This window comes from Camelus dromedarius, chromosome 14 (genome assembly GCF_036321535.1).
Source record: "Camelus dromedarius isolate mCamDro1 chromosome 14, mCamDro1.pat, whole genome shotgun sequence".
NCBI classification, from domain to species: Eukaryota; Metazoa; Chordata; class Mammalia; order Artiodactyla; family Camelidae; genus Camelus; species Camelus dromedarius.
In genome coordinates, this window is record NC_087449.1 from 43,330,611 (window position 1) to 43,356,305 (window position 25,695).

The 25,695-nt window shown below is 38.6% G+C and overlaps 1 protein-coding gene across 1 annotated transcript; it reads right to left on the reverse strand.

Moving 5' to 3' along the window:
• Positions 1-1,948: 1,948 nt before the first annotated feature.
• AKIRIN1 (akirin 1) lies at positions 1,949-12,467 on the reverse strand. The gene is made up of 5 exons (XM_010982385.3): positions 12,115-12,467; positions 7,856-7,996; positions 5,683-5,817; positions 4,261-4,332; positions 1,949-3,472 (listed from the first exon to the last, which is right to left on the reverse strand). Exons 1-5 carry the CDS (start codon positions 12,332-12,334, stop codon positions 3,462-3,464), a joined length of 579 nt encoding a protein of 192 aa, XP_010980687.2. The 5' UTR covers positions 12,335-12,467; the 3' UTR covers positions 1,949-3,461.
• Positions 12,468-25,695: the final 13,228 nt, after the last annotated feature.

The window sequence follows — 25,695 nt, forward strand, 5'->3', positions numbered from 1 at the left end:
TAAATACATGGCCATTCTAAACAGTATGCTCCCTGTCCTCATCCTAGAGTATTGTTGCTCTAAAAAGTTCTTCATTAGCTTTTTCTGTAAGATACTCACTTTGGCAATCAGTTTATTTGTAAGCAGAGCATTTTTTCATCATACCTCAACCTGTTGTGTGACTCCCCCAGCCATGATGTACCAAGTTTGCCTTGTTTGTGAACTTTCTCAAATGTCTACAATCCATGGGCCCACACACTTTTCCTAAAGAGCCAGAGTATTTTCAACTCTGTGCTCCATACTGTCTGTCTCTGGAGTTGCAGTGTGAAAGCAGCCACAGATGCAAACAAATAGTGTGGCAGTGTTCCGATGTAACTTTATTTACAAAAAGAGTCCAGTTTGCTGACCCCTGCTAAGTGAGTAACAAAATACAGATTCACTGAAAGGCATTACTGTATTCACTTGTCATTCATCTTTTATTTTTTAGTCAAACACTTAAAAAGTACAAATTCTAATACGAGAAAGTGAGATTTGATGTTAACAAGGGGCTATTCATTCTGGAAAGTTGAGAATCACTGCTGCAGAAAGAAAGGTTGTGGTCTTCAGATCTGATGACCACTGTAAAGAAACCTGCTGTAACATTTTCAAGTGCATATTCTAGGTCCCAAACTGTGCTAAATACTTTCTTTACATGGACTATTTAAACTCACATTTGAAAACAAAACCCAATGATGTACATACAGTTAAGCCTCATTTTACAGATAAGGAAACTATGGCTCAAAAAGCTCAGTAGCTTGACAAGGCTCACACAGCAAGTTAGTGGCAGAGCAGACTCAACTCTATGGCTACAAACATCCAAAGGCCATTCCTGTAACTACTACACTAGCCAACCACTCGTCCCGGGTGGGCAGAGAAGATTCACCATATGTGGAAGGCTGGCCCAAGCTCTGGTGCCCCCTCATGTTCTTCTCCATAGGAGCTCTTAACAATTACCAGTGCCTCATGAACTTTGATCTCCCGTCCTCCTCTGACTTATGCATGGACACTTAACTCCTTTCATTCCCCTTAAGGTGAAGACTTAGTTAAAAGATAATAAGTGGAATTAAAACAGAAAAAAATGTTAAATAGCTCACTACACATGGCTCTTCTGAGACCACAGGTCCTGAGCTATCCTTACAGGTCTCTGTAGGCTGACTTCTTCCCAGGGCCTTGACCTGTTTCCATGGGACAAAGACACTTCCCTGCCTGGGAGCGCCCCTAAGTTCAAGCCCTAGAAATCAAGGTCTAGGGAAAAACTCCTTTCACTAGCTTAAGGCCTCATTATAGGCCCCCACTTTCTGACCTAGGGGTCACCTTTTCTCTGCATAAAACATTAAACAAACATGTCTATTCCCTTTTGAGAAGAATCCCCAAATCCAGCCATGGTGGTGCGGTCTTACCCTGTGGCCCCAAAGGGCAACAGTATCAAAATACAACAGCCTAACAACACTGGGTGCGGTGAGGGGGTGTCTATCATTTTCCTTACAGAAACGTTATCTATTTTCCAGCCTTTTAGTAGGAAGGGGGCTGACATTTGCAATAGTGAGTAAGCACATCACAGATTCTGTAACAAGACTCCAGTGAGGCACTGTTCCCCATTCCTGGTCCATCCTTCAGGACTTTTGATGGCCCCCACAGCTGCCCTTCCCTTGTTTTGGTGCGACTACCCCACTGTAAGGCCACTCCCATTACAGCCACTGCCATGCTCCTCTTCCAGGAACAAGTGACTACCCTGGAAAAAGAAGAGATGAAACAAACTGCCCTTCAAATATGAAGTAAAATAATTTTTTAATGATTATAAGATCACTGCTGGGCTTTGTAGTCTTTAAAATCTTAAATGTAATGTTGAACTGTAATGGGAAATGGTTATAGCAGCCTCACATAAATTATCTGAATTAATAAACATTATCACAGTATTAAGAAGGCAAGGTAAACAAATAGCTTAAGTATTTTATTTGTTTGCAACTAAGCTTGTTAACACTATATAATGAAAATGTACAAACAATAATGTTGCAGTTTTTGGTTAGATTTAAGTCAAAGACATTCATTAATAAGGAATCTTCGAATGTGAATATTCCAGAAATTTCTCTAAGCCATCTGATCAGGACAATTGTCTCTGAATATTACCTTACTTTGGAAGGTACTGGTATACATTTGAATTAAACTCAGAGTTTTTCAAAATAAGCCTTAATTAAAAAAACTATTCTATATTCAAACTAAAACAATTTTAATAGAACTTTCCTTTCCAGAAACAATAATAAAGGAAACAAGGCATATTGTAAAATGTGGTCCTGAACAAGTCACAGTAAAAAATAAATGTATACTTAACTTCCACCTCCTCAAAACAGAGGCTACCTTCTGTTCCTCAGCCTTAGAAACAAGGTGAAGAACAGTCTGTAAGCAACTTCGGGCAGGGGGGTTGCCAAAACAAAGCTCAAGCAGTTGAACAGACACCTTTTAAAAGAATTTGGGAGAACCTGATCAAAGGATCCAAATTCTGTATTTAATAACTGATACAAAGGTGAAGTGGCTCCTCCCAAGCAGCAGTGCCTCTGGGCCTGGCCTGGCCCCACGCTCACCTAATGTTATGCTCCAAGCAAACCCTGATGCTCCTGCTCCAGAGGAGACTTTTTCTTCTCAGAGGTTCAGTGTCCAAGAAGCTCCTTGTGTGAATGAGGTGAGCACAGACTCCATGTGGGTATTTTAAGGCTTGGAGTCAAAGTAATTTTCTAACACGGCTAGGCAGAGTCATGTATCAAATGGCCTGTCTCCGGTTTGTTCTAATTCCTCATCACGCATTTGTAGACCTAGGACCACAGACCTTTGCTATGTCCTCATAATCACATCTAATGTTCATCCTAACTTATGATTCATATTCTGTGCCTGGAAACAGTCCCTGTATTTAACAATAATACCTACACATAAAACAATCCACTGTTACAACTTATATGGTCACAAAACATTAATGGTCTTCTGTAGACCAAGTGAATGTTTTTAACCATAATTGTCGTGCATCAAATTCACAGCCAGAATCCCCAAGATCAAAAAAAATTTGCACAATACAAATAATAACTTAAAATACACATACATACATATACACACACTCTCACACACACTTCTTACAGAACTGTGCTTGGGGAAACTCCATTTGTTGAGTGCCACCGAGGGCATATTTTGCTAAACTGCTGCTCCAGGTATTTTTGTTTGGAAAATCTATCACAGTAGGGCACAGCTGTTTATTGGATGAGCAGAAAAGAAAGATATGCTTGTGGCAACCAGAAAGTTTTAAGGTCTTTCAAGTTGTATAAAATGGACCTGCAGAAACGTTTAAGTGTTCTCAGGATGCAAAGTTGGAGCTGAAATGTGATATCAAACCAGTCGCAAAAAGTGTACAGCAGCCATCTCTTGAGGTCAAACCTGGTACCCAGATATGCAAGAAAGCTTCAGGACACGTCTATAATTTAGGAATAAAAAACAAAACAGAGTGAGAATACTAAAAAAATACAGTATCACGTTTTAAATATTAACTAGTGGTAAATGTGATAAACAGCATGGAGGATATGAATCGCCACTCAAGAGGTCCTAAATCTGCAAGAATTTAAGAAATCTGACTCAGGTTCAGCTTACATACATAGCTTTTTTTTAAAAAAAAATTTTTTTGGGGGGGGTGGTTATTCATTTATTTATTTTAATGGGAGTACTGGGGATTGAACCCAGGAACTCATGCATGCTAAGCATGTGCTCTGTCACTGAGCCACACCCTCCCCTCTTCTATTTATAATTTATGTTTTGAGTAACTGGTAAATTGCAAGAGGTTTAGAATTAAGAAATTCTGACCGTACACTTCGTAAGTGAGCTTAAGGAATCAACTTTTATAAATTAACAACTCAAACTACCTTTCTGGGGGAAAAGCCAGGTAATAAATTGGCACTGAAGCCAGTCTACCTGGGTTTCAATCCTAGCTGAACCACTGGCTATATGAGCCCAGACAAACTATTTAACTTCTTTAAGTGTTATTCTTAACTGTAAAATGGGACTAATAGTAGTTCCTCCCCTACAGGGTAACTGTGGATTAAATAAACTTTGTAAGGATTTAAAGTGCTGGGCATGTAAGTACTCTTTAAATGTTATCTATTATTTTACTTCACAGGGGCTTTTTTGCTCTTAGGAAACAAGGTACTCAGTGTGAAAATCTTGCTCCTGGAAGTTGAAAAATGCAATGAAAAACTTGGCAATACTTACAGCTTGTTGGCCTTGTCCCATATCGTCGCATAATCTGATCATGTGTGAATTTCACAAAAGATTCATATTGTTCTGTAAGGGGAAAGAGAGTATATACTATCCCCAGAAACTCTCCCCTAGTTTTTTAAGAACCAAATGTCAGGATCACATCTAGTTTCCCAGTTTATATTATCCACTCTTAGGCCCTCCTTATAATGGTCACTCTGAGATCTGTTCCTAACTCTTAGGTCCCAGAGCCAAATCCCTGGCTCCTAAATTTGGTCATTGATCATCTCTACCATTTTCCTCATAAACTCACCCCTGCCATAATTCCATCTCTTACTAATAGTTTCCCAAGCACAGCTGTGCTCACTGCTATAAGCCAGCAAATTTTAATTTATCTCCTATAGGATGTGAAGCTTGAAGCTCTTTTCTACACTCTATCCTTGCTATAAATTTCAACACACATATTGAGTGATAGAGATGGGATGGCTAGAAAGCTAAGAGGAAATTCCACACTACCTAACTGTAAACAGAAGTACCTTCTGAAGAGAAACTCAGTAGACAGACAGAAGGTAGTCTGACATCCATGAACAAAGAAGTGACTCAGAGCCAGCTGGTCTAAACAATTTTGGGGTGGGCGTAGAAGAGGGGAATGACATACTATAGTTTCTGCTTCTAATACACATTATTAGTTAATTAAAGAAGTTCTACTATAAAGAAACCCATTTAACTCTGTTATTAAATCAACAGCTCTCAACTTAAAGGCGACCTTAAATTAACAGTCTGTGGTGTGGGTCACCAGATGAGCCCACAATACTGTTATAAGAAGCTGCCTAAAACCTCTCTGATCACAACATCGTCCTCTTTCACTAAACAAGTACTACTTTCTGTTCCTGATTTAGATCCCTTCCTTTCACAAAAGGCTCTACTTGTTGCCATCACTAATCAATCACTCTCTTTGTTCTAGCCTAAGCTGTACTTTCCAGACTTTACTCTAAAGTACCTCTAAATCACAGGATGCCTGACTTCCCACATCCACAAAGTGACTCCCACCAGGAAGTCTGAAAATGCTGACTATCCTCTACTCCTCCTAACCACCTGTTGGGAGGTTAGCATGATCCCAACCACCTGTTTACCATCAGCTAGCTGGAATAACCTGCTCAATGTCTTTATTCATATGTAAAATTCTGGAAAGAAAAGCTTGGCTTATCTTGTTTCTGAAATGTAAATGAAAAGTCTTTCCATATAATGTATAAATAAAATGTTTAGAATTCAAAAGAGAGCAACCAAAGAAAGTAACTTAATACTTACAATTCATTAAACCTTGTATGAAGTCTTAAGCTTTTTCTAAGTTACCATTTTCTAAGTTACCATTTTTGTTAACTGGGGTTAATCCTTACTGCACCTATTAACAATGGCATGGTCACTACCTTAGCTTACCTGCTAGTTTGGTATTGAGGATTTGCTCATACTCCTCTCGAATTTTATCTTCATAGTCTCTTAAGAGACGCTCACATATTATTCCAACTTGTCGGAGGGTAAAGGTGGGCTGGTCCTTCTTCATCCAGGAGGAACCTGGCCAAAAGACAGATCTAGTTTACATTATACATTCAAGCTCTAGGGTTCTGAATTTATAACCATGCAAAGAATCTTAGGATATAACAATTATTTAGAAAAATGATATTTTCCACTACTTCACATAAAATAGTTTCAAAAAAATTTCTGAGTTTCCCTGACATTTGTTCTACAAAGCAAGGCCAAAGGTAAACTGAGAAGTATAGGAGGAAAGTGTATCCAGGGGTGTGAGCTGATCTGCATATGGAACAATAGTTTTGATTGCCATAACAATCCGAGCCCATGTGGAATGCTCAACTGGCAAAGGACAAGAACAAAAAGGTTAAAGCTGACACAAAGCCTTTAGTCTTTATGACTTTGTTACCAGAGAAAGAAGATTCACAGTATCAGAGATACTCAGATCCTTAGAAATCATCTAGACCTATGTTTAATCAAAGTGGCACATCATTACCTGTAGAATTAACAACAAAAAGAGATACACATTCTGATTTAATTCTGGGGTACAGCCTGGGCATCTTTTACATTCCTTAGGTGATTCTGATAAAAAATGGTTAGGATTCCGATGCTTAGGAGACCAAGAGACTTGCCCAATATAAAAACTGTTAGCTAAGTCACTGATGTATGAATGAAAGAAACAATTAGGCACTACACAGGTTCATCCTTGAACCCTTTTGACTAGGTTGAGAAAAGGGAAATGTTCCTAAGACTGTAGCTGGAAACCAAAATATCCACTGGGATACTAGAAAACATGGGGACATCGGCTCTCAAGTCATGAGAAAAGCAGCAGTTCTGCTGGCGGCCCCAGTTCTGAGTTCTCCTCAGAGCTCAGTTTGGAATCTGTTTCTTCAGCCCTGTTAGTCTATAAACCAGTTAACACCCTGAAACAAATTGCTTTTTGGCCTAAACCAAAATTTTTTCTCTGTAAATGAGACCTGCAAAATATCTAGCCAGTAATTCTTTGTAATTGTTTCTCTACCCATAACATAGTCTGTTACTTCAAAATTATATTACTAAAACTCCAAGAGAATGTTATGGAGAGACCTGCTAGCTATAACCACTAAAAGATCTATCACTCATGCATGTGCAAGAGCAATTAATCCAAAAGGGTGCTGTTCTAGAGCCAAGACCTTTGACTTATAAGAAGAGAATTAAAAAAAATTATTTCAGGTGAAATTTACATTAAATGAGCCATTTTTAAATTCAGTAGCATTTAGTATAGTCATAATGTTATACAACCACCACCTCTAAATAGTGTCAAAATATTTCCACCACTCCACAGTAACACCTCTTATCCATTAAGCAGCTTCTCCCCATTCCCCGCTCCCCTTAGTCCCTGGCCAAAATCAAAATTTGTGTTCTGCAAGGAGGTAAGTTTTAATCAAGGTAATTTTTAACTCATAAAACTGTTACAAAGTAGAGTACTCTGTGAGGAAATAAATTCCTCTACTGTTAAAGTAGACAGTTAACCACCAGTGGTGATGTTCAAGCCCTGGCCTGTTGACTATTTGCAGGGATACGGCAGGCAAGACTGGTGGCTGAACTATGTGACCATGAGGGTTCCCTCCACCCTGAGATTCTATTTCTGAGCACATCCTCACTGACCACCTGTCAGCATTACAGAGCAGTGCTGTCACACAACTTTCCGCAATGACGGAAATGTACTCTAGTGCTGTCTAATACCACAGCTACTCTAGCTACTGAGCACTTGAAATACGGCCACTGCAGCTGAGAAACTAAAATTTAATTAAATTTTAAGGTATTTAAAATTAAACAGCCACTTGTGGCTTGTGACTGTGGTATCAGATGCTGTAGTTATAGAGGGTACTCTTGCATTGGGCAGATGGAAGCCCAATCAAATCAATCTAAGGTCTTTGCAATTTCATGACTCTGGTTTTAAAAGTATTTACAAGTAGTAATACAGTGCATATATTTTACTAATTTTATTACTTAGATGAAATCAATTCTGGTTTGGGAAACTATCACTTCAATTATCATTTATAAACTCTTACATCAACTGTGTACTCTAAAGCACGCTTACCTGGAGAACTAGGTGCTGTGATTGCTGACGAGTGAGGCTGACTTTCCGAAGTACAAGCTTCAGTCTGATTAAGAACAACTTCTAAATGTCTCCACCTCTGATAACGACTATATTCTTGTTTTATGTTCTGAAAAATTTGCTCTAATAAAAAAGAAACACACTTGAGCATTCACTTCATTGTGTCACTTCTTCAAGCTTCTTGTCCCTCCTCCCATGTTATAGTAACAAAAAAAAGAAGTGTTTATACTGGATAAAACACTCCTCCTATAACCCCCAAAGCATTTCCCCCAATTGTCACTATTTCAACAATACATAGGGTAGCAGCTATTTTGGCATAAGCCACCCAGATAGTTCCCTTTGCTTGTTTTCCTGTAACAATGAAGACCTAATCTGCTGTTTGCTGTAGGATTACTTAGGACAACTTACAGCAACAAACAAACAAACAAAACCATCCTTCACTTAATAAGGAGCTATTTTTTAATCTCTTTTGAGTTGCACAATTTCGCAAACTAGGGTATTAGGAATGAGAGTCTCTTACCATCCAAGGCCTTCTAACAATGAAACTTTTATCCTGTTTGCGATTTAAGATCTTTGGGGAAGTGGACAGCAGAAATCACAATGTTCATAGCCTGGGCATTGACCAAGGAAAGACCTGAGATTTACTGCTTGGACTTGATGGTCAGGGATTAGAAAAGAATTTTCTGATCCTGTAAGAAGCATTATTTGGTAGGATTCAGGTTACTATTCTGTGTCAAGGTAATCATAAACCAAATTTGCTAACACTATTAAAAGTCCAGGACACAACAATCACTAACTACTTTGAAGACCACTCCTAGAAACAACACAGAATCTGGAAGGATGTAGTTTTCAAGTTTTTTTGGTAAAATATATATTCACTTCCAAATAATAAAGCCTCCTTATCAAAAACAAAAATTAGGAAAATATATCAGCCCCACAATTCACATTATTCTAATGTATACTTGGCTATAATTTTTAAGAAGAGGGGGAGTGTTAACAATGACATTTTGTTTCTTCCTAGCTATGTGACTATGACCTTGGGAAGTCATTCAGGATCTTTAGCCTAGTACTTCAATACAAATGTTAAATGCCTACCCAATACAGTTGTGAGAATCAAAACCAAAGATTAATAATACCATAACAAGTGACAATAGTCTAGGGACTGACATAAGCTCAAAGTAGCTCCACATGTAGCTAAATTCCAGAACACTCAGCCTGAACACTGGAACAATGCAGATTAGCAAAGCTTTCCTTTCAGAATGCTATGAAGTTCATATTTTAGATCGCTGAATTTATGAAGTTTTTGCTTCACCTTTAAAACGTATTATTCTCCAAGTACATACTTGCCAGATTCAATACAAGGATGTAAGGAACTGCAAAGACTTGAAACAAGAAAGGACAAGTATGAGGACAATGCTCATGAGAACAGAAGGTCTTTGATAAACCTTGAACTGCCTCCCGTACAGCAAGGCGAACAAATGGAAAGATACAACTTTAAGGCTGGTAGAAGGACTAGAAAGTCCAAGAATTTAAATATTGTATGCATAGGAGAAAAATAAAGAAGTAGCTGTGATTTTCTTCCCAAGGAGGCCACATGAAACAGGAAAAGGCATTTTTTTAAAAAAGAAAAATCCAAATTTCTTTTTTTAACAGTGGATAATTTTACTCTTGCCTCCCATTATTATTTGAGGTTGTACTTTCAGGTTCTATCAGACTAATTCCATCCTCAAAATTCTACAATGATTCCTAGCTGTTAAGGACCAAATTCAAACTCTTGAACATGGCATTCCATGCCTTCCAAGACTTGGCCCCAAATTATTTTTTCCACTTCTATCTCCCATCACAGGCTAGTTGCACTAAACTATCCATTCCTTAATCTGTGGGTTTTCTGGCCTTTGCTCAAACAGTTTTCCTTTGCTTGAACTGGGCTGTCTCTCCCCCCATTATTCAAGACCCAGCTAAAACGCTACCTCTTTCTCAACGTTTTTCTCCAACCCTCAAGTCATGATCAATTAACTGCTTTGCATCTACCTCACTCCATGTTTACAAACATCTCCTGGGGGTCAGCAAGAGTCCCTTCCATGTATGGTATCCATTTGGCTCCTTTAAGCAATAAAAGATTTAATTTTATAGGCTATCCACAAAAAGTGCTATGATACATATCTTTTTTCTTAAATAAAAAGTTTCTGGACCATTTCTGAGAGAACTTTACAACTCTTGAGTTAACAACTAGGATATTATAAAATAAAGCTACTGATTTTTAAATTCACTTTTCTATTAGTTGGCTTTATTCTTTCTATTTGTATAAAAACTAGTATTTTCTCCTTGATTCTTCCTCTTTAACCCAGAAGGCATCTTTCACTAGAGCCAAAGCATCATTCATACTGCTCTTTTCATGACAGAACCACATTCCAATAGCATTAAGAAATGTAACTGATCAATCTTTACAAATGAATATTTTAAATAAAATATTTTCACATAAAAAACCATGAAATTCATGCGAAAATTAAATTTTAAGATAAAAAAATTACAGCGACCCTCTTATAGCATTCTGCCATATTTAGGCTTCCAAATACACTCAACAATCACTTATTAAGCATTTGCTGTATTGTGAACTACCACAGAATTAGTCTAGAGGGTAGTATTGGAAGAAATAAAGCATTTACATCAAGATAGATGGATAGGACAAGTATTAATTCTATTTTGCAGAAGAGGAGAGAGTCAGAAAGATTATGTTACTATCCCTGGGTACCTGTGGGAGCAGTGGAAGAAAAAAATTTACTTCAAGAGGACATCTATGTCTCCTGCTCTGGAAAGGCTCTTTACAAAGAGCTTTTGCAAACATTATTTCATTCAGTATATAAAGCTTTGCAACATTAAGTGGTCAGGGAATTTAAAGCAGAACAGAGTTCCTTATGGGGCAGATTTAGTCAGGTAATGATGGAAGACTTGAAACGACTGTATCTGGATTAGCAAACAGAAAGTGAAAACATCACGATGGAAGACGAGGATACAGGCACAGCCAAGGAGGTCTAGGGGAAAAGAGCAAAAGCATAGTTTGGGGAAAAAATCTTTAACAGATTGACTAGGTAAGAAATGGTTATAGTTGATAGATCCTTTGAATGCCAGGATAAGAAGAGGTGAACAGCAGTAAGGATATAGTGCCTAGGAGAGCTTGGCTGGTGACTGCAGGGATCTTGGTGCGAGAGGATGAGGGCCTGAAAGCTGCATTGTGCATATGCAGAGGGAGGAGGAAATAATGGCTAAATACACTGGTAATTGGAGAGAGGTACGGAAGGAATGATTTTAAGGCAATCCCAAGGTTTTGCTAACACTTGAGGAACAGAAAAACACACAAAGAAACGACTCGCCAAAGTCCAGCTTTGAGCAACCCCCCTCCATTTCCGGGAGCCTTTTAAAACTGCTAAATATTCATTCTGATGCACTGTCCCCTCTACTCCTGTACAATGGTTAGGGGTTGGGTTTTTTCACTTTGTCACATCAGCTCTCCCATTTCCTCGACCAATGTGGAATCCCTTATTGAAGGAGAATCTCTCGGTTACTGGTAGTTGAATTCCTGCTTCCGGAATCTCTGTAAGTTTAAGGATTCTCAAATTCTAGCTAACGACCTACAGATTTCAAACCATATATAGTACAAGACAACAGCCATACAATAAAAGAACACGGTCAGTCTCTTAGAAACAGGTTGAAATCGGATTCCACGATTTCAGCGGCGGCCTGTGGTCCCTAAAGACTTCTGGAAATCATGTCTCCCTACAAGCTACAGCACGGTGCTGCACAGCACGCACTCAGGCCCCTTCCCAGTAACCCGCCCCCAACCCCCACACCCTCAAGGCCGGGTTCGTGAGCAGAATCCAATTTTCCATGGCCCACTGGATCCGCAGGGCGGCTCAGTGCAGGCGCGGGCAGCGCAGGCAGGAGGGGCTTCAGTGACCGGGAGGGCTGGAGCAGCCGGGGGTACTCCCATCTTCCTCCTGCTGCCTACCCCTCTAAGCTCTCCAGCTCCAGGAAAACCAAAAACCGACACTGTGGCTCCACTACCCCTCCCGGATGTCTCCCATCCCCGGAAGCGACCAGGCCCAGCAGTACCCCAGTTCCCTTTTCTCGATGCAAAGAAGGGGTCAGCGAGCGATTCACCCTAGCGTCCATGACCTTCCCTCCCCCCCACCTTAAAAAAATGCCTAGGCTTGGCTTTCTGCCAAGCCCGCAGCGTAGGTTACCCGGAGTTGGAAGGCGCCGCTCGCTGCCGGGCGGGGCGGGCTGCTGCAGAGTCGGCGGTGGGGTCTGTGTCTGAAGCAGCGGCGGCGGCTCGGCGTCTGGGGGCCTGAGGCCCGGAGTGGGGCCGGGCAGAGGGGCGCAGCGCCGCCGCTTCGGGGAGCCAGGGCTCAGCAGCGCCGCCTCGAACTCCATGGGCCGCTTCAGTGTCGCCCCGCACGCCATGCTGCTGAGGGGCCAAGGACCAGGAGCCGACGCGGCTGTAACTGCGGCACAACCTCCGGCTCCTCAGCGGAGCTCGCAAGGCAAGCCGGCTCCAATGGCGCCTCCAGCACCCGGCAGCAGCGCAGACCCCGCCTCCTGTGACGTCACGGGTCCGCGCCACCGCCCAGCGGAGGGGGGTAAGCCGGAAGAGGGCCGCTCTGGGAGGTCCGTCAGCAACGTTCCAGCCCGCGACGCCCCCTGCTGAGGAAATGGAACGGCCTGGGCGGAGAGCTCGGTCACCAAGCAACGTCGGGAAGGCCCCCACCCCCGCCTGTGCCGCTCCCAGGGTCCCTTTCTCCCCTCCACCTTCCCGAGCCGTCGCGCCGGGGTGGCCCCTTAGGTTTTCGCACCTGCGCGCACGGGCATGGGGGAAGGGAGAGCTTGGAGGGGCGCGTGGAGAGGCCGCGGGGGTCGATGTCTCCTGGTCCCGTACCTACTTCGGCCCCGGCCGCTCTAGTCCCCATGATAAAAGAGAGAGATTTCGAAAGGTCTGCAAGGGCATTGCCCCCGAATCCAGGAAAGTCTTCATTTAAACGTACCGAGGATCTGAGGATGGACTAGAAGTCCACCAACCTCATGAAATTGCAAAATTGTGAGTGGGTTTGTGGATATATTTTGGGATAGATGGCCCATATATTTATCAGCTCATCAAAGGGGTCTGTTACTCAAAATAGTTAAAAAACAAACAAACAAACAAACAAAACAGAAAACAACCTACTGGCTTAAATCACCCAATAATGGTGTCAGAGTATTAAAAACTTCAGCTGATAGCTGATTGGCCAGTCTCCCCGTGTGACCTGGCAGCCCAGGTGCTTCCTCAGGTCCATCCGAATTCTTTACAGCAGTGCCAGCTGTTCAGTGATTTTGATATTCTGGAAATAGAAATAGATAACAGGAGTGTTATGCTTTCAGAAACTGTATGAGCATGTCTATTACTGGGAAGCAGATCCAATGCTTTCAAGACATCATCAAAGGGATCTGTGAGCCAAAAAAGGTTAAACCCTTTCTATAATTATTCATATATATTAAATAATGGCTGTGTCTCCTGGGATCTGTCTACCTCACCATATCTCTGGGACTTTCCAAGTCAAAATTTCAGATACTCTCTTCTAATAGACTTTATGCCAGATCAATGTGCTCTAATATTTGAGTTGGAGAATATGGACAATACTACCTCAGTCCTATTCTTTGTCCCTTTTCACTTGATTTTCTTTGTCCTCCCTCAATTTCTCCCAATTTTATTAAGATCCAAACATAGGTTAAGTTTTTTTGCATTTATCTTTGACTGATAGCGAAAATCATTCTAAAATGACTGAGCATACCAGATGTTAAATTTATTTTGTCCCATTTATTTGCCACAAGGACATAAAGAAGGTTTACAATAGGCTAAAAAACTAGAAATAGAACCTTAAGACCAAAGAAAAAGGAGATCACAATTATTCTGGGGTAAAACATGACTGTGACTGAATTTGAAATTTAGTTCTCAGTTTCCTGGCTGCCAAAGCAAAAATGAAAACACAGTACCCGTTGAATAGATCTTGCCATCTGAACGGGATCAGTTCATCAGAGGAGACAGACCATAGATATTTTTTCAGTAACACTAAATTCTAAACGTAGTTTCTCATGTTGACTTTATTAGAAACCAGTGAATGATGTAATAAAGCAATTAAGATTTGAACAACAAAAGCACAGTTTAAATGGATATTTCTTGTTATGTCCAATAAAAGCCAAAGACATAAAAGCAACCTAGGGATGCTTATTTTTTAAGGGGCTTGTCTAATGTGGTCCAAGCAAATTGCTTTCTTGTGGTCTAAACTAGTCCAAAGTTAGCACTTAGAACGTTTGAAAGTGTGTCCCTTGGGTCATCATTCTAAATACCACTTCTAGCTAGGGTTTTGCTAAGTGCTTTGATAGTCACTCTCTTCTCTGTGATCCTTTGAAACTTTAAGCATGCCTTGTAATGTTAGTGTTTTAAAACAGGAAGTTATAATTTGTTTATTTATCTGACTGTGCTTCAAAACTATAAATTCCTTAAGAATAATAACCAGGCGTCATTCATCTCTGTTTCCCCATCCCCAGCACAGTGTTTGAATACAGTCAAGGTAGGCACAGAATAAATATTGGTAGAATGAATAAATGGTAATTATTTCGAGGTTGTTCTCTCTGTCCCTGAAAGCTGACAGTCCACATTGTTGAATGAGGGTGGATTCAGATGATTCAGAAACCAAACAAGTAGGTGGTATATCCTATTAAAAGTTGCAGTTGACAGTGGCCCAACCAAGAGAGACATTCTTGAGGGAAGTAGATGGGCTGTCTGACAGCTATGCAGTGTGATGTCTCCTTATGAAGTCACCACAGTCCAGGTCTGCTTGGCTTTGCATATGCAGACACTTGACCAGCTACACGCTTACACACATGTTACTAATTACCTTCCAGGTGCCAGGCACTATGCCATCATGATTAAAGATACTATGATATAAAAAGAGATATGGTTCCTGCCCTCCTAGGACTTCCAGTCTATTGGATGGCAGACATTAATCAAATCATAATGACAACAACTATCTAATAACAAACTGTGACAAGTACTATGAAGGAAAAGGATAGGATATTATAAAAGAGCACAGCGGAGGTCTTAATTTGTCTTGGAGAGCAATAAAGACTTTACTGAAGAAATAACATTTGAGCTAGGAATTAACTAAGCAAAGAGATTAGGAACATCCCAAGCTGAGGGGACAGCATATCCAAAGTCCAGGGATAGAAGAGACTATAATGTGTTTGAAGAGTTGAAAGAAGTCTCAAGTGGCTGTGGTAGAGAGCATGAATGCAGAATCAGGGGAGAAGAAACTGATGTGGAAGCCAGGAGCCTGATCATTTAATTCCCTGTTGGCTGCCAGGAGAGATTTTCTTACCTTTACCTTAAAAGCAGTGGGAAGCCACTTAAGGGGTTAAGGTGAGAACAATAGTTTAAATATAATTTACATTTAAAAAGATTCCTGGCTGTAGTTTGGAGAACAGGTTGGAGGCAAGCAAGGGTGGATGGAGGAGATCAAGAGGTTATTGCATTCGATGCATGTCTTCTAGTATTAATTTTACAATATTACAAGGAAATTCCCACCTCCTGGCACACATAAATTCTTTTATATCCCCACCTGCAGATGTTTCTATGATAGTTCATCCTGTGGAAGCTCAGCAATAGGTCTGAGGCTCTGTTTACTGGTGCCAGAAGTTGTCTGTCCCAGGAGCATGGGTAGGCTAAAGTTGGGGGTGGGAATGAAAGGAAAGGATACCGTCTTCCAAAATCTTCTGAGAGTCTTTGCCCAAAGTTCTCAGTTTCTAAAGGAGTTGTCTATCTTGGCTATCTCCCGTCAACATCCATCAACTCACACCAATCTGATTTCACCCTCCCATTCCACTAAAACAGGTAGTCACCAATGATCATCAAGCTATGGAGGGAAGTGAACTGACACGAGCAAAGTTTAGAAGATGAAATGAACAGATCTTGGTGAGGATTATGTATGGAGGTAAGAGAGATAAAAGACTCAAGTGTGACTCCTAGGCTTCTGGCTTTCTCAGCACCATTTTCTGAGAAAGATTTCATCAAACAAGAACCAGCCTGGGAGCAAGATATGAGCATGGTTTTAGAAATGTTGAATTAGAGGTTCCTTTAAAGCACTACTTGGTATTGTCAAATGCGGAGTGTGTATGTGTAAATTGTGGGTCTGGAATTCAGGGCAAGCATGGATTGGTGAAAAAGTTAAAGTGAGTCATTGATGTAGAAATGGTAATTGAAGTTGTAGGAGCAGGTGGGATTTTCTAGGGTAGAAATTCTTATCCCTTTTTTCTGTGCTATAAAACCCTTCTTTGAATGCTTTAAAGTGTATAAAATAAAATACATATGTTTACAAAGGAAATCTCATATATATTTATAGATTCGTTTTCAGATAGTCTTATCAAGATCCACTGAATATCTATTGGATACTGATGTATTACCTAAATATATAATATATATTCATTGGATATTAATGAACTATCTGGAACTGTATAATATAAAGGGTAAAAACTTAGAGATTAGATATGAGATGAGAGAAATATACTGCAAAAGAAATTCCATTAATAGCCTGAAGCAAAGCATAGCAAATTATCCTAGCCAAACCTAGGAATTGGGGAGGGGGGTGGTGAGGAAAGGAATGGTAAAACCCACCCAAAAGTTTAATGTGAGCGGAGAATGGGGAAATAAAAGTATTTGAAAAGATCTCATCTTTTAGGGGGAAGGGAAAGAAGAAGTAAGGGAAGAAAGCTTCTCTATAGGGCAAATAGTTGATTTTTTTAATATGACAGTAGAAAAATATGTGTGCATTAATAAGCATAGGGAAAGGAAAATAAATCATCAATAAAATGGAAAAATATTGTAGAACTCAACAAATTACAAGAAAAAGGGGGAATGAATGGTAATTTGATAAAATCAAAGGAATCAGTGAAATAAAATAAATAATAAATATAGTATCAGTTGGCAGAACTTAAGTGTTATCAATTGCCATTGAATATAAATAAACTGAATTATCCCATTGAAAAACAGACTGTCAGATTGAGTTAAAAACAAACCCAACTACGTACTGTATGTAAGAAACAAGTTTAAAACACAGTGATAAAGGAAAGTTGAAAATAAGGGAGTGGGCAAGGCATCCCAGACAATGTTAAGTAAAGGAAAAGGAAAAGAGGCAAATGTTAATATCAGGAGGAATCTAAAGAAAAGCACTAAATTGGGTAATATAATATAGCAAACAAAGAATAATTTAAGAAGTTTTAATAACCACAAACTAAACAATATGGCAGCTAAATATATGAAGTAAAAACTATTAAAAAGACAAGGAGAACTCAATACAAATACAATTATATTGTGCTTAAGCAGATTTAGGACAGAATTAAAGGCAAGAACTTGAAAAAACTGAATAATTGAATTAACAAATTTGGTTTAGAGGTCATTTATGGAACCTAACATCCATTGAATAGAGAATATTCTTTTTCTTTCATATGTGCATGAATTATTTGCAAAATTAGACCATATACTTAGGTCACAAAGAAAACATTAGCACATCTTTGAAAAAGGCAGTTTACAGGGCACCCTCGAATCATAATCCAATAAAATTAGAGATGCATAATAAAAAGGTGATAAGAAAACCTTTGAATGTCTGGAAAGTAATAAGCATACTTACAGACAAGACTGAAATCAAAGAGGACATCGAAACTGCGATTGTAAACTATCTAGAAAGCAATGAAAAAGAGAACACTTCAGATTATAACCTATAGAACACAGCAAATTCTCCCTTTTGTAGTCAGAGAAAACATGAAAAAAAAAACTGTCTTTAACCAACACAAAGCAGCATTCCAAATGGCAAACTCCTGAACTATTTCAATTAAAATATGATGGGGATGCCCACGATCACCATTGTTATTAAGTATTGCCTTGGAGTTACTACCATATGGATTAAAGCAAGGTAAAACATTGATATAAACATTGGAAAAGAAGAGATACTAATTTTGTTGATCTCAACAGTGACAAAAAAAGCTACTAGAGTTAGGGGATTTGGTAAGCAGGTAGATACAAGGTAAATATTTTTTAAAAAGTAAACACCTAGAAATGGAAATGGGGAAAAGTTTATTCTCAACAATACTATAAAATACCTAGGAACAGATCAAACATTCTCAACCAAATAAGGGGAAACAGAATTCAGCAGCAATATTTAAAAGACCCATAACCCAGTGGAATTTATTTCTAGAATGAAAGGATAGTTTAACACACAAAAATTGATCAATGTAATAATATACCACATCAACAAAATGAAGGAAAAAACCCACAACATGATTATCTCAATTGATGCAGAAAAAGCACTTGACAAAATTCAACACCCTTTCGTGATTAAAAACTCTCAACAAAATAGGATTAGAAAGAAATTGCCTCAACATAGTGAAAACCATATATGAAAAATCCAAAGCAAATACCATACTCAATGATGAAAGACTGAAAGCTTTTCTTCTAAGATCAGGAACAAGGGAAGGATACCTGCTTTCACCATTTCTAGTCAACATAATACTGAAAGTTCTAGCCAAAGTAATTAGGCAATAAAAAGAAATAAAAGGCATCCAAATTGGAAAGGAAGAAGTAAAATTATTTCTGTTTGTCAGTGATGTGATCTTATATGTAGAAAGCCCCAGAGACTCCACAAAAAGCTGTTAGAACTAATAAATGAATTTATTAAAGTAACAGGATGCAAAATCAACACATAAACATCATTTTCTGTACATGGAAAGGATTTAGAAAATAATTTCATAATCTCAAAAGGAAATTATAAGAACAATTCCATTTATAATAGCATCAAAAAATAAAATATTTAGGAATTAACTTAACCAAGGAGGTGAAAGAATTGTACAATGAAAACTACAAAACATTGCTGAGAGAAATTAAAGAAGACATAAATAAATGAAAAAATGTCCCACATTCATGGATTAGATGACTTACTGTTATTAAAATGTCAGTACTACCCAAAGCAATCTGCAGATTCAGCACAATCCCTATCAAAATCCCAGTGACATTTTTTGGGGGTCAAAATTTTCAAAAAGCTATCCTAAAATTCCTGAGGAATCTCATGGGACCCAGAATAACCAAAAAATCGTGAAAAAGAAGAACTGAAAAAAGAAAAAAAGGAAAAACTGGAGGCTCAGATATTCTGATTTTAAAACTTACTACTAAACTACAGTAATCAGAACAGTGTGTTATTGATATAGAGATAGGCATATAGACCAATGGAATAGAACAGAAATATAAACAGAGAGCCCTCACATACATGGTCAAATGATTTTTGACAAAGGTGCCAAGACCATTCAACGGGGAAAGGACAGTCTTTTCAACGTTCTGGGAAAACTTGATATCCACATGCAAAAGAATAAAGTTGGACCATTGCCTAACACATATACAAAAATTAACTTCAGATGGATCAAGGGTCTAAACGTAAGTATTAAAACAATAAAACTCTTAGACAAAAACATAGGAGAAAATCTTCACGACCTTGAATTTGCAATGATTTCTTGGATAGGATATCAAAGACACTACTAACAAAAGAAAAAATAGACCAATTGGATTTCATGAAAAAATTTTTTAAAATTGTGCATCAGAAGACACTATCCACAGAACAAACAGGGCAACCCACAAATGGGAGAAAATATTGGGAAATCATGTATCTGATAAGGAATCAACATCCAGAATATACAGAGAAACTCTAAATAAATAGAGAAATTCTAAAACTCAACAACAACAACAACAAACTGATTCAAAAATGGGCAAAAGATTTGAATAAACATTTCTCCAAATAATATATATGAATGACCAATAAGCACATGAAAAGATATTCAACATTACTAATCATTAGGGAAATGCAGATTAAAACTACAATGAGGTAACACCTCACACCCATTAAGATGGCTACTATAAAAAATAGAAAATAATAAATGTAGAGAAATTGGAACCCTTGTGCACTATAGGTGGGAATGTAAAATGGTATAGCAACTGAGGAAAACAGTACGTCAATAGCTCAAAAAGTCAAAAACAGAACTACCATCTGATTCAGCAATTTCACTTCTGGGTATATACTCAAGAATAATTAGAAGGAGCATCTTGAAGAGATATTTGTGCACCTATATTCATAGCAGCATTATTCACGATGATGTTCACTGACTGATAAATGGATAAGTAAAATGTGGTATATAAAAACAATGGAATGTTTTTCAGCCTTAAAAGGGAAGGAAATTCAGCAATATGCTGCAACAATGTGGACGAACCTTGAGGATATTATGCTAAGTGAAATCAGCCAATCACAAAAAGACACATACTGCGTGATTTCCACTTATGTGAGGTACTTAGAGTGATCAAGTCATAGAGATAAAAAGTAGAATAGTGGTTGCCAGGGGCTGGGAGGAGGGGGAAATGGGGAGTTATTGTTTAATGGATACACTTTCAGTTTTCCAAGATGAAAAGATTTATGGGGATGGATGGTGGTAATGGTTGTACAACAATGTGAATATACTTAATACCACTGAACTGTATACTTAAAAATGGTTAATATGGTAAATTTTATGTTAAGTGTATTTGCCACAATAAGAAAAGAAAAAAATGAAGAAAAAAAAAAACAACAACAAAACACCCTAGGAGTAAGTTGAACAAAGTCACAGGTCATATATGAAGAATATAATAAAATCTTATTGAAAAACATAAAATTAGAGCTAGGCAAATGGAAAGTTATGTGTTCTTGGATAAGAAAACAATGTTATAAAAACAAAAATATTTTTAAAATATTTATAGTTAATGCAATTCTAGTTAGAATCCAGACAGGCAGTTTAAAAAATATATATTGAATTGTTAAAATGATCTTAAATTTGTATGGAAGACTATAAACCTAGAATAATCAAGAAAAGTATGAAAATTAAGCACAATGAAGGGGGACTATTTGCTTAACTAGATATCAGAACATTCATAAAACTGATGTAATCAAATTAATATAACCGGCATAGAAATAGATTGGTGGTAATAATAGAAAATCTGGAACTAGATCTGAGTGCATAAGAGAGTTCAGCATATGACAACAGTGTCATTTATCACAGTCAGAAGGAAAAACATGGTTCCTTTAGCAAATGATGCTGTTAAGCTGGTTTCATATATGGAAGAAAATAATTTGACCCCTATCTCACACAATTTCAAAATATGGTTTAAATATTAACATTTAAATGTAAACATAAAATTAAACGATAAAAATTTTAGAAGAAAATCTAGGAGGGGATCTAAGGTACAACATGGTGATATAATTAATAATACTGCATTTTATACTTGAAATTTGCTGAGAGTAGATTTTAAATGTTCTCACTACAACACAAACAAAAAGAAACTATGTGAAGCCATGGATGTGTTAATTAACCTGATTGTGATAATCATTACACAATGCATACATATATTTAATCACACATTATATTCCTTAAAAAAATCATGTTGTACAACCTAAATATATGCAATTTTTATTTGTCAATTATATCTCAATAAATCTAAGGAAAAAAGCCACGTTCCCTGGTAAAGTACCTGTGTAAACTGCTGGTGCTAAAAACATTTTGATAACACTTAAATATGTTTAAATAGCTTAAAGAGAAAAATATTTATAAATAAAAGCAACCGGTTTTATTTTATACATGTTTAAAAAAAGAAAGAAAATGTAGGAAACCATATGTACAGTCTAGGTACAAGGTAGACCAAGGCAGCAGTTTCAGATGTTATAAAAGAACTACTTGACCAAATGAAACCTTTTAAATGAATTTATAAAGGAGACAACAAATCTGGTGGAAAATGAAATAGAGAGAACAAACGGTTAATATTTTTAATATAAGAGGAATACCAGCAAATCGTCAAGAAGGAAACTGATAACCTTTTGGAAAAAAATGAACAAAGGACTTGACAAAGTAATTCATGAAAGAACAAGTCTGAATGGACAAAAAGCATACAAAAAGTGCTAAGTCTCATGAATAGCTAAGGAAATGCAAAGTAAAATAACAATGAGATATCACTTTATATTTATCAGACTGTGAAAGTTTAAAAATTCAGATAATGTTTATTGCTGGTAGGATCGCTGAAAAAGAGACATTATTATATATTGCTGTAAACTGGTACAGCCTTTTCAGAAAGCATTTCAGCGACATCTATTAAAAATAAAAACATACTCTTTCATCTACAAATTCCACTTCTGGGTAGACATCCTGTAAAAGAAAAGCACTGAAAAAATGCATCTATGAGATGCTTATTGTCACATTGTTCACGATGGCCAAACTGAGATTAAAGAGAATGTTCATCATTCAGTGATTGCAGAGAGTATGGCACATTGAATGCCGCTATAAAAAGCATGGATCAGAAGTACATAAATTTACATGGCAAGATTTTTTAAAGGAAACTAAGGTATGGAAAACTTACGTAGATCATCCAAGATCGCACAGTAAGTAAGGAGTTAGGGCCAGGGTTCTAAAAGTTTGGGTCAGAGTCCGTGAACTCAGCCACTATGCCATGTTACTTCGGAGGGGGAGTGAATAGGAAGTTGGTAGAGGATGACAAATAAAAGGGAGAAAAAGAGATACAGGAAAATACTGTGAGAGTTTAAAGGAGCATGGAACAAAGTGAAGATAATTATCTGGTAGCCACTCTTTACCCCCACCCCCACGCCCACGCCCACCCCAAGACAGGACAGGACAGAAGAGGCCTCCCTTCCTAGCGTTCAGCATGGTATGGTAATGGTGACTTCTCTTAGGCTACCAGTGGTCACTCCAGCTTCCTTTGTTGGCAACAGGCACCACAACCCTCTGGGTCTTCTTGCCATCCCTTCTTGAGCTGATCCTGTGTCTGCTCTCTGCGGGTGTGGCTCTGACTGCCCCTTCTGCTGGCCGCCGCTGGTGCAGCTGTTACCATTTCAAGAGATGGGACACAGCGAAAGCCTCTCTTCTCTCTGCCGTGTAGCAGAGTGATGTGGTTAAAACACAGACCTGGGGACCTGGCAATGTGTGTCCAAATCCCAGCTCTGTTACTGACCACTTTGTAATTAGCCGAGGCCTGTCACAACCTCTCTGAGCGTCAGTTTGCCCACCTGTAAAATAAACCTGCATTGTAGGTAATTGTCAGAATTGATTGAGATAATGTCTTAAATGTTTAGCACAGCTCTTATGAATAAAGTTAGAAAGTTTCCTTCAGTACTGGCAGTTATATTCAGTTGGTTTTCCTTTACTTTCCAACTCACAACCTTTCTTCTCATTATTTGCTAGGGGACTCCAACAGAAAGAAGTGGGGCAATGAGCCAACTATTATGCTTGCCTGTTTTCTAAAACAACTTTGAAAAATTATGTACTCCTGTGTATAGGTTTAAATTGACATTTACAATTTTTCACTCAAAGATTAAATATTGCAAAGGACGGATTTCCAGCATATTGCAAATATCAAAATCTTAAACTTAAAAAACTATCCTATGCTGTACACCAGAAACTGACACATTGTAACTGACTATACTTCAATTTTAAAAAAAACCTATGCTGTAACTAGGTTGAATGTATTGGGTGGGAATCTGAATACTATAAAGTGGTCCAGAATATGAGTTCTGACCAATAAGGGCATCATATCAGATAATGTTTGACCAACCTAAACCTATTCATTTTTGAACCATCTGACTATGAGTGAAACCGTAGTAGAGGCACAGAAAGAAAGCAGAAGCCGTGAGGTAGTGGTAACATCCAGGAGAAAGAAGAAATCAAGAAGGAGATAGAAAGGGAACAGGGACAGAAGCCATCAGTAGAAGAAGGTAGGAGGAAGCAAGGGCTAGGATAGAGATGAACTGTGTCCAAAGAATGGAGGAGTGACTTGGCTAAGAAGCAATGGATGACCAATTGTGGATGGGAAAGGGGAGTGACAACTAGAGTTGTTTTTCATGCACTAGAGATGTTAGTGTATATTGAATGGCAAAGAACAGGGGTTAAGTTTCACAAAGCCTGATTGTACAACCGGAGATGGTTTTTATGCTCCTTATCTATGAATCTTTACAACAATGAACCTTCATTTCCTGAGGTAAGCTGGGGGTGCCTTTGTTTCCTTTAGCCTGAAAAAGCTTGTAAGTCAGAAATCGGCACCAGAAGTGGGGTTGCAAGGAACAGACCTTCAAACGTTTTGAAGGAGTGAACGTGGCAGCCATAGCAAAACAGTGAGCAGTGGGAGTCTTCTTTCTGTTAATTACAGGATAATATAGCCAGTAGGAGCATAGGCTTTGGGGACAGATAGCCTGGCTATGACTCTGGCTTTGTAACAAGACTTGGGGAAAGTTTCTTCACCTCTCTGGACCTCAGTCTCATCTGTAAATGGGATGTTAGTTTCCGATGGCTGCTAGAACAAGTTACCACAAATCTGGTGCCTTGAAACAACAGGAATTTATTCTCTCCCAGTTCTAGAGGTCACATGTCTGTCTGATCAGTTCACTGGGCTGAAATCAAGATGTTGGCAGGCTCTTCTCCATCTGAACACTCTAGGGTAGAATCTGTTGGTGGTGTCTTCCAGCTCTTGGTGGCTGCCAGCATTCTTTAGCTTGTGGTTCCATCACTGCAGTCTCTGCCTCTGTGGTCACACTGCATTTCTTTTTCTGTCTGTGTCAAATCTCTCTCTGCTTCCCTCCTATAAGTGTACATGTACAGAGGGGTGGGTATAGCTCAGTGGCAGAGCACATGGTCCTTGGCTCAATCTCTAGTAACTCCATTAAAATGTGATTGGATTTAAGGCTCATCTAGGTAATCCAGGATAAACTCTGTCTCAATTTAATCACATCTTTTCCCATATAAAGTAATATTCTGATATCAACTAGGGTACCGCAATAAGAGTCTGGCACTAACCATCTGGAGTTAGTGCAGAACCCATAAATTAAAGGGCATGGCTGCCAATAGAACTGCCCTCACTTCTGAAGCTGCACTTCAGTCATCCCCAGGCCACCAGCACTTCTGACCAACTGGCTACAAATTTGGGGGTTCCCACAACCTCCTTGGACTTGATAATTTGGTAGAATGACTCACATGACTCAGGAAAGTGCTCCACTTACAGTGATCATTTTATTACAAAGAGTACCAGTCAGGACCAACTAAATGAAGAGACACAGAAGGAGAGGTCTGGGAGGGTCCTGAATACAGGGCTTCCATGTTCTCCCCTTGTGGAATCAGGGCACATCACCCTCCTGGCACATTGATGTGTCTGCCCATCAGGAAGCTCTACCAAAATTCTGTATCCAGAGTTTTTATTGGCATTCATTACGTTAGCATGATTGATCGAATCATTTGGCATTGGTTGGCCAGCAATCATTAATTGTCCCCTTCTTGCCTCTCTCGAGTTCAGGTGATATCATGTGAGTATGAAATAGTATCTCATGGTTTTGATTTGCATTTCTCTAATGACCAATGATTAATGACATTGAGCATCTTTTCATGTACTTATTGGACACTTCACTGGTATATCTTCTTTGGAGAAACAACTATACAAATACTTTGCTCATTTTTCTTTCTTTCTTTCTTTCTTCACTTTGCCTAATTTTTGATTGGGCTTTCTGTCTTATTATTGAGTTGTAAGAGTTCTTTATATATTCTGGACAAGTTCCTTCTCAGATATTTGATTCTGCAAATATTTTTCCCATTCTGTGGGGTGTCTCTTTGCTTTTTTGGTGGTATTGTTTGCAGCTTAAAAATTTTCATTTTGAGGTATCCTAATTTATCCATTTTTTTTC

What these genes read in the sequence shown, in the direction of transcription:
- AKIRIN1 (XM_010982385.3), bottom strand. Translation starts at nt 12,334, where the DNA reads ATGGCGTGCGGGGCGACACTGAAGCGGCCCATGGAGTTCGAGGCGGCG. An exon ending in CACAGCACCTAGTTCTCCAG is followed by an intron (nt 5,818 to 7,855) that starts GTAAGCGTGCTT and finishes TCTTTTGGCCAG; the next exon opens with GTTCCTCCTGGATGAAGAAG. An exon ending in CCTCAATACCAAACTAGCAG is followed by an intron (nt 4,333 to 5,682) that starts GTAAGCTAAGGT and finishes TTCCCCTTACAG; the next exon opens with AACAATATGAATCTTTTGTG.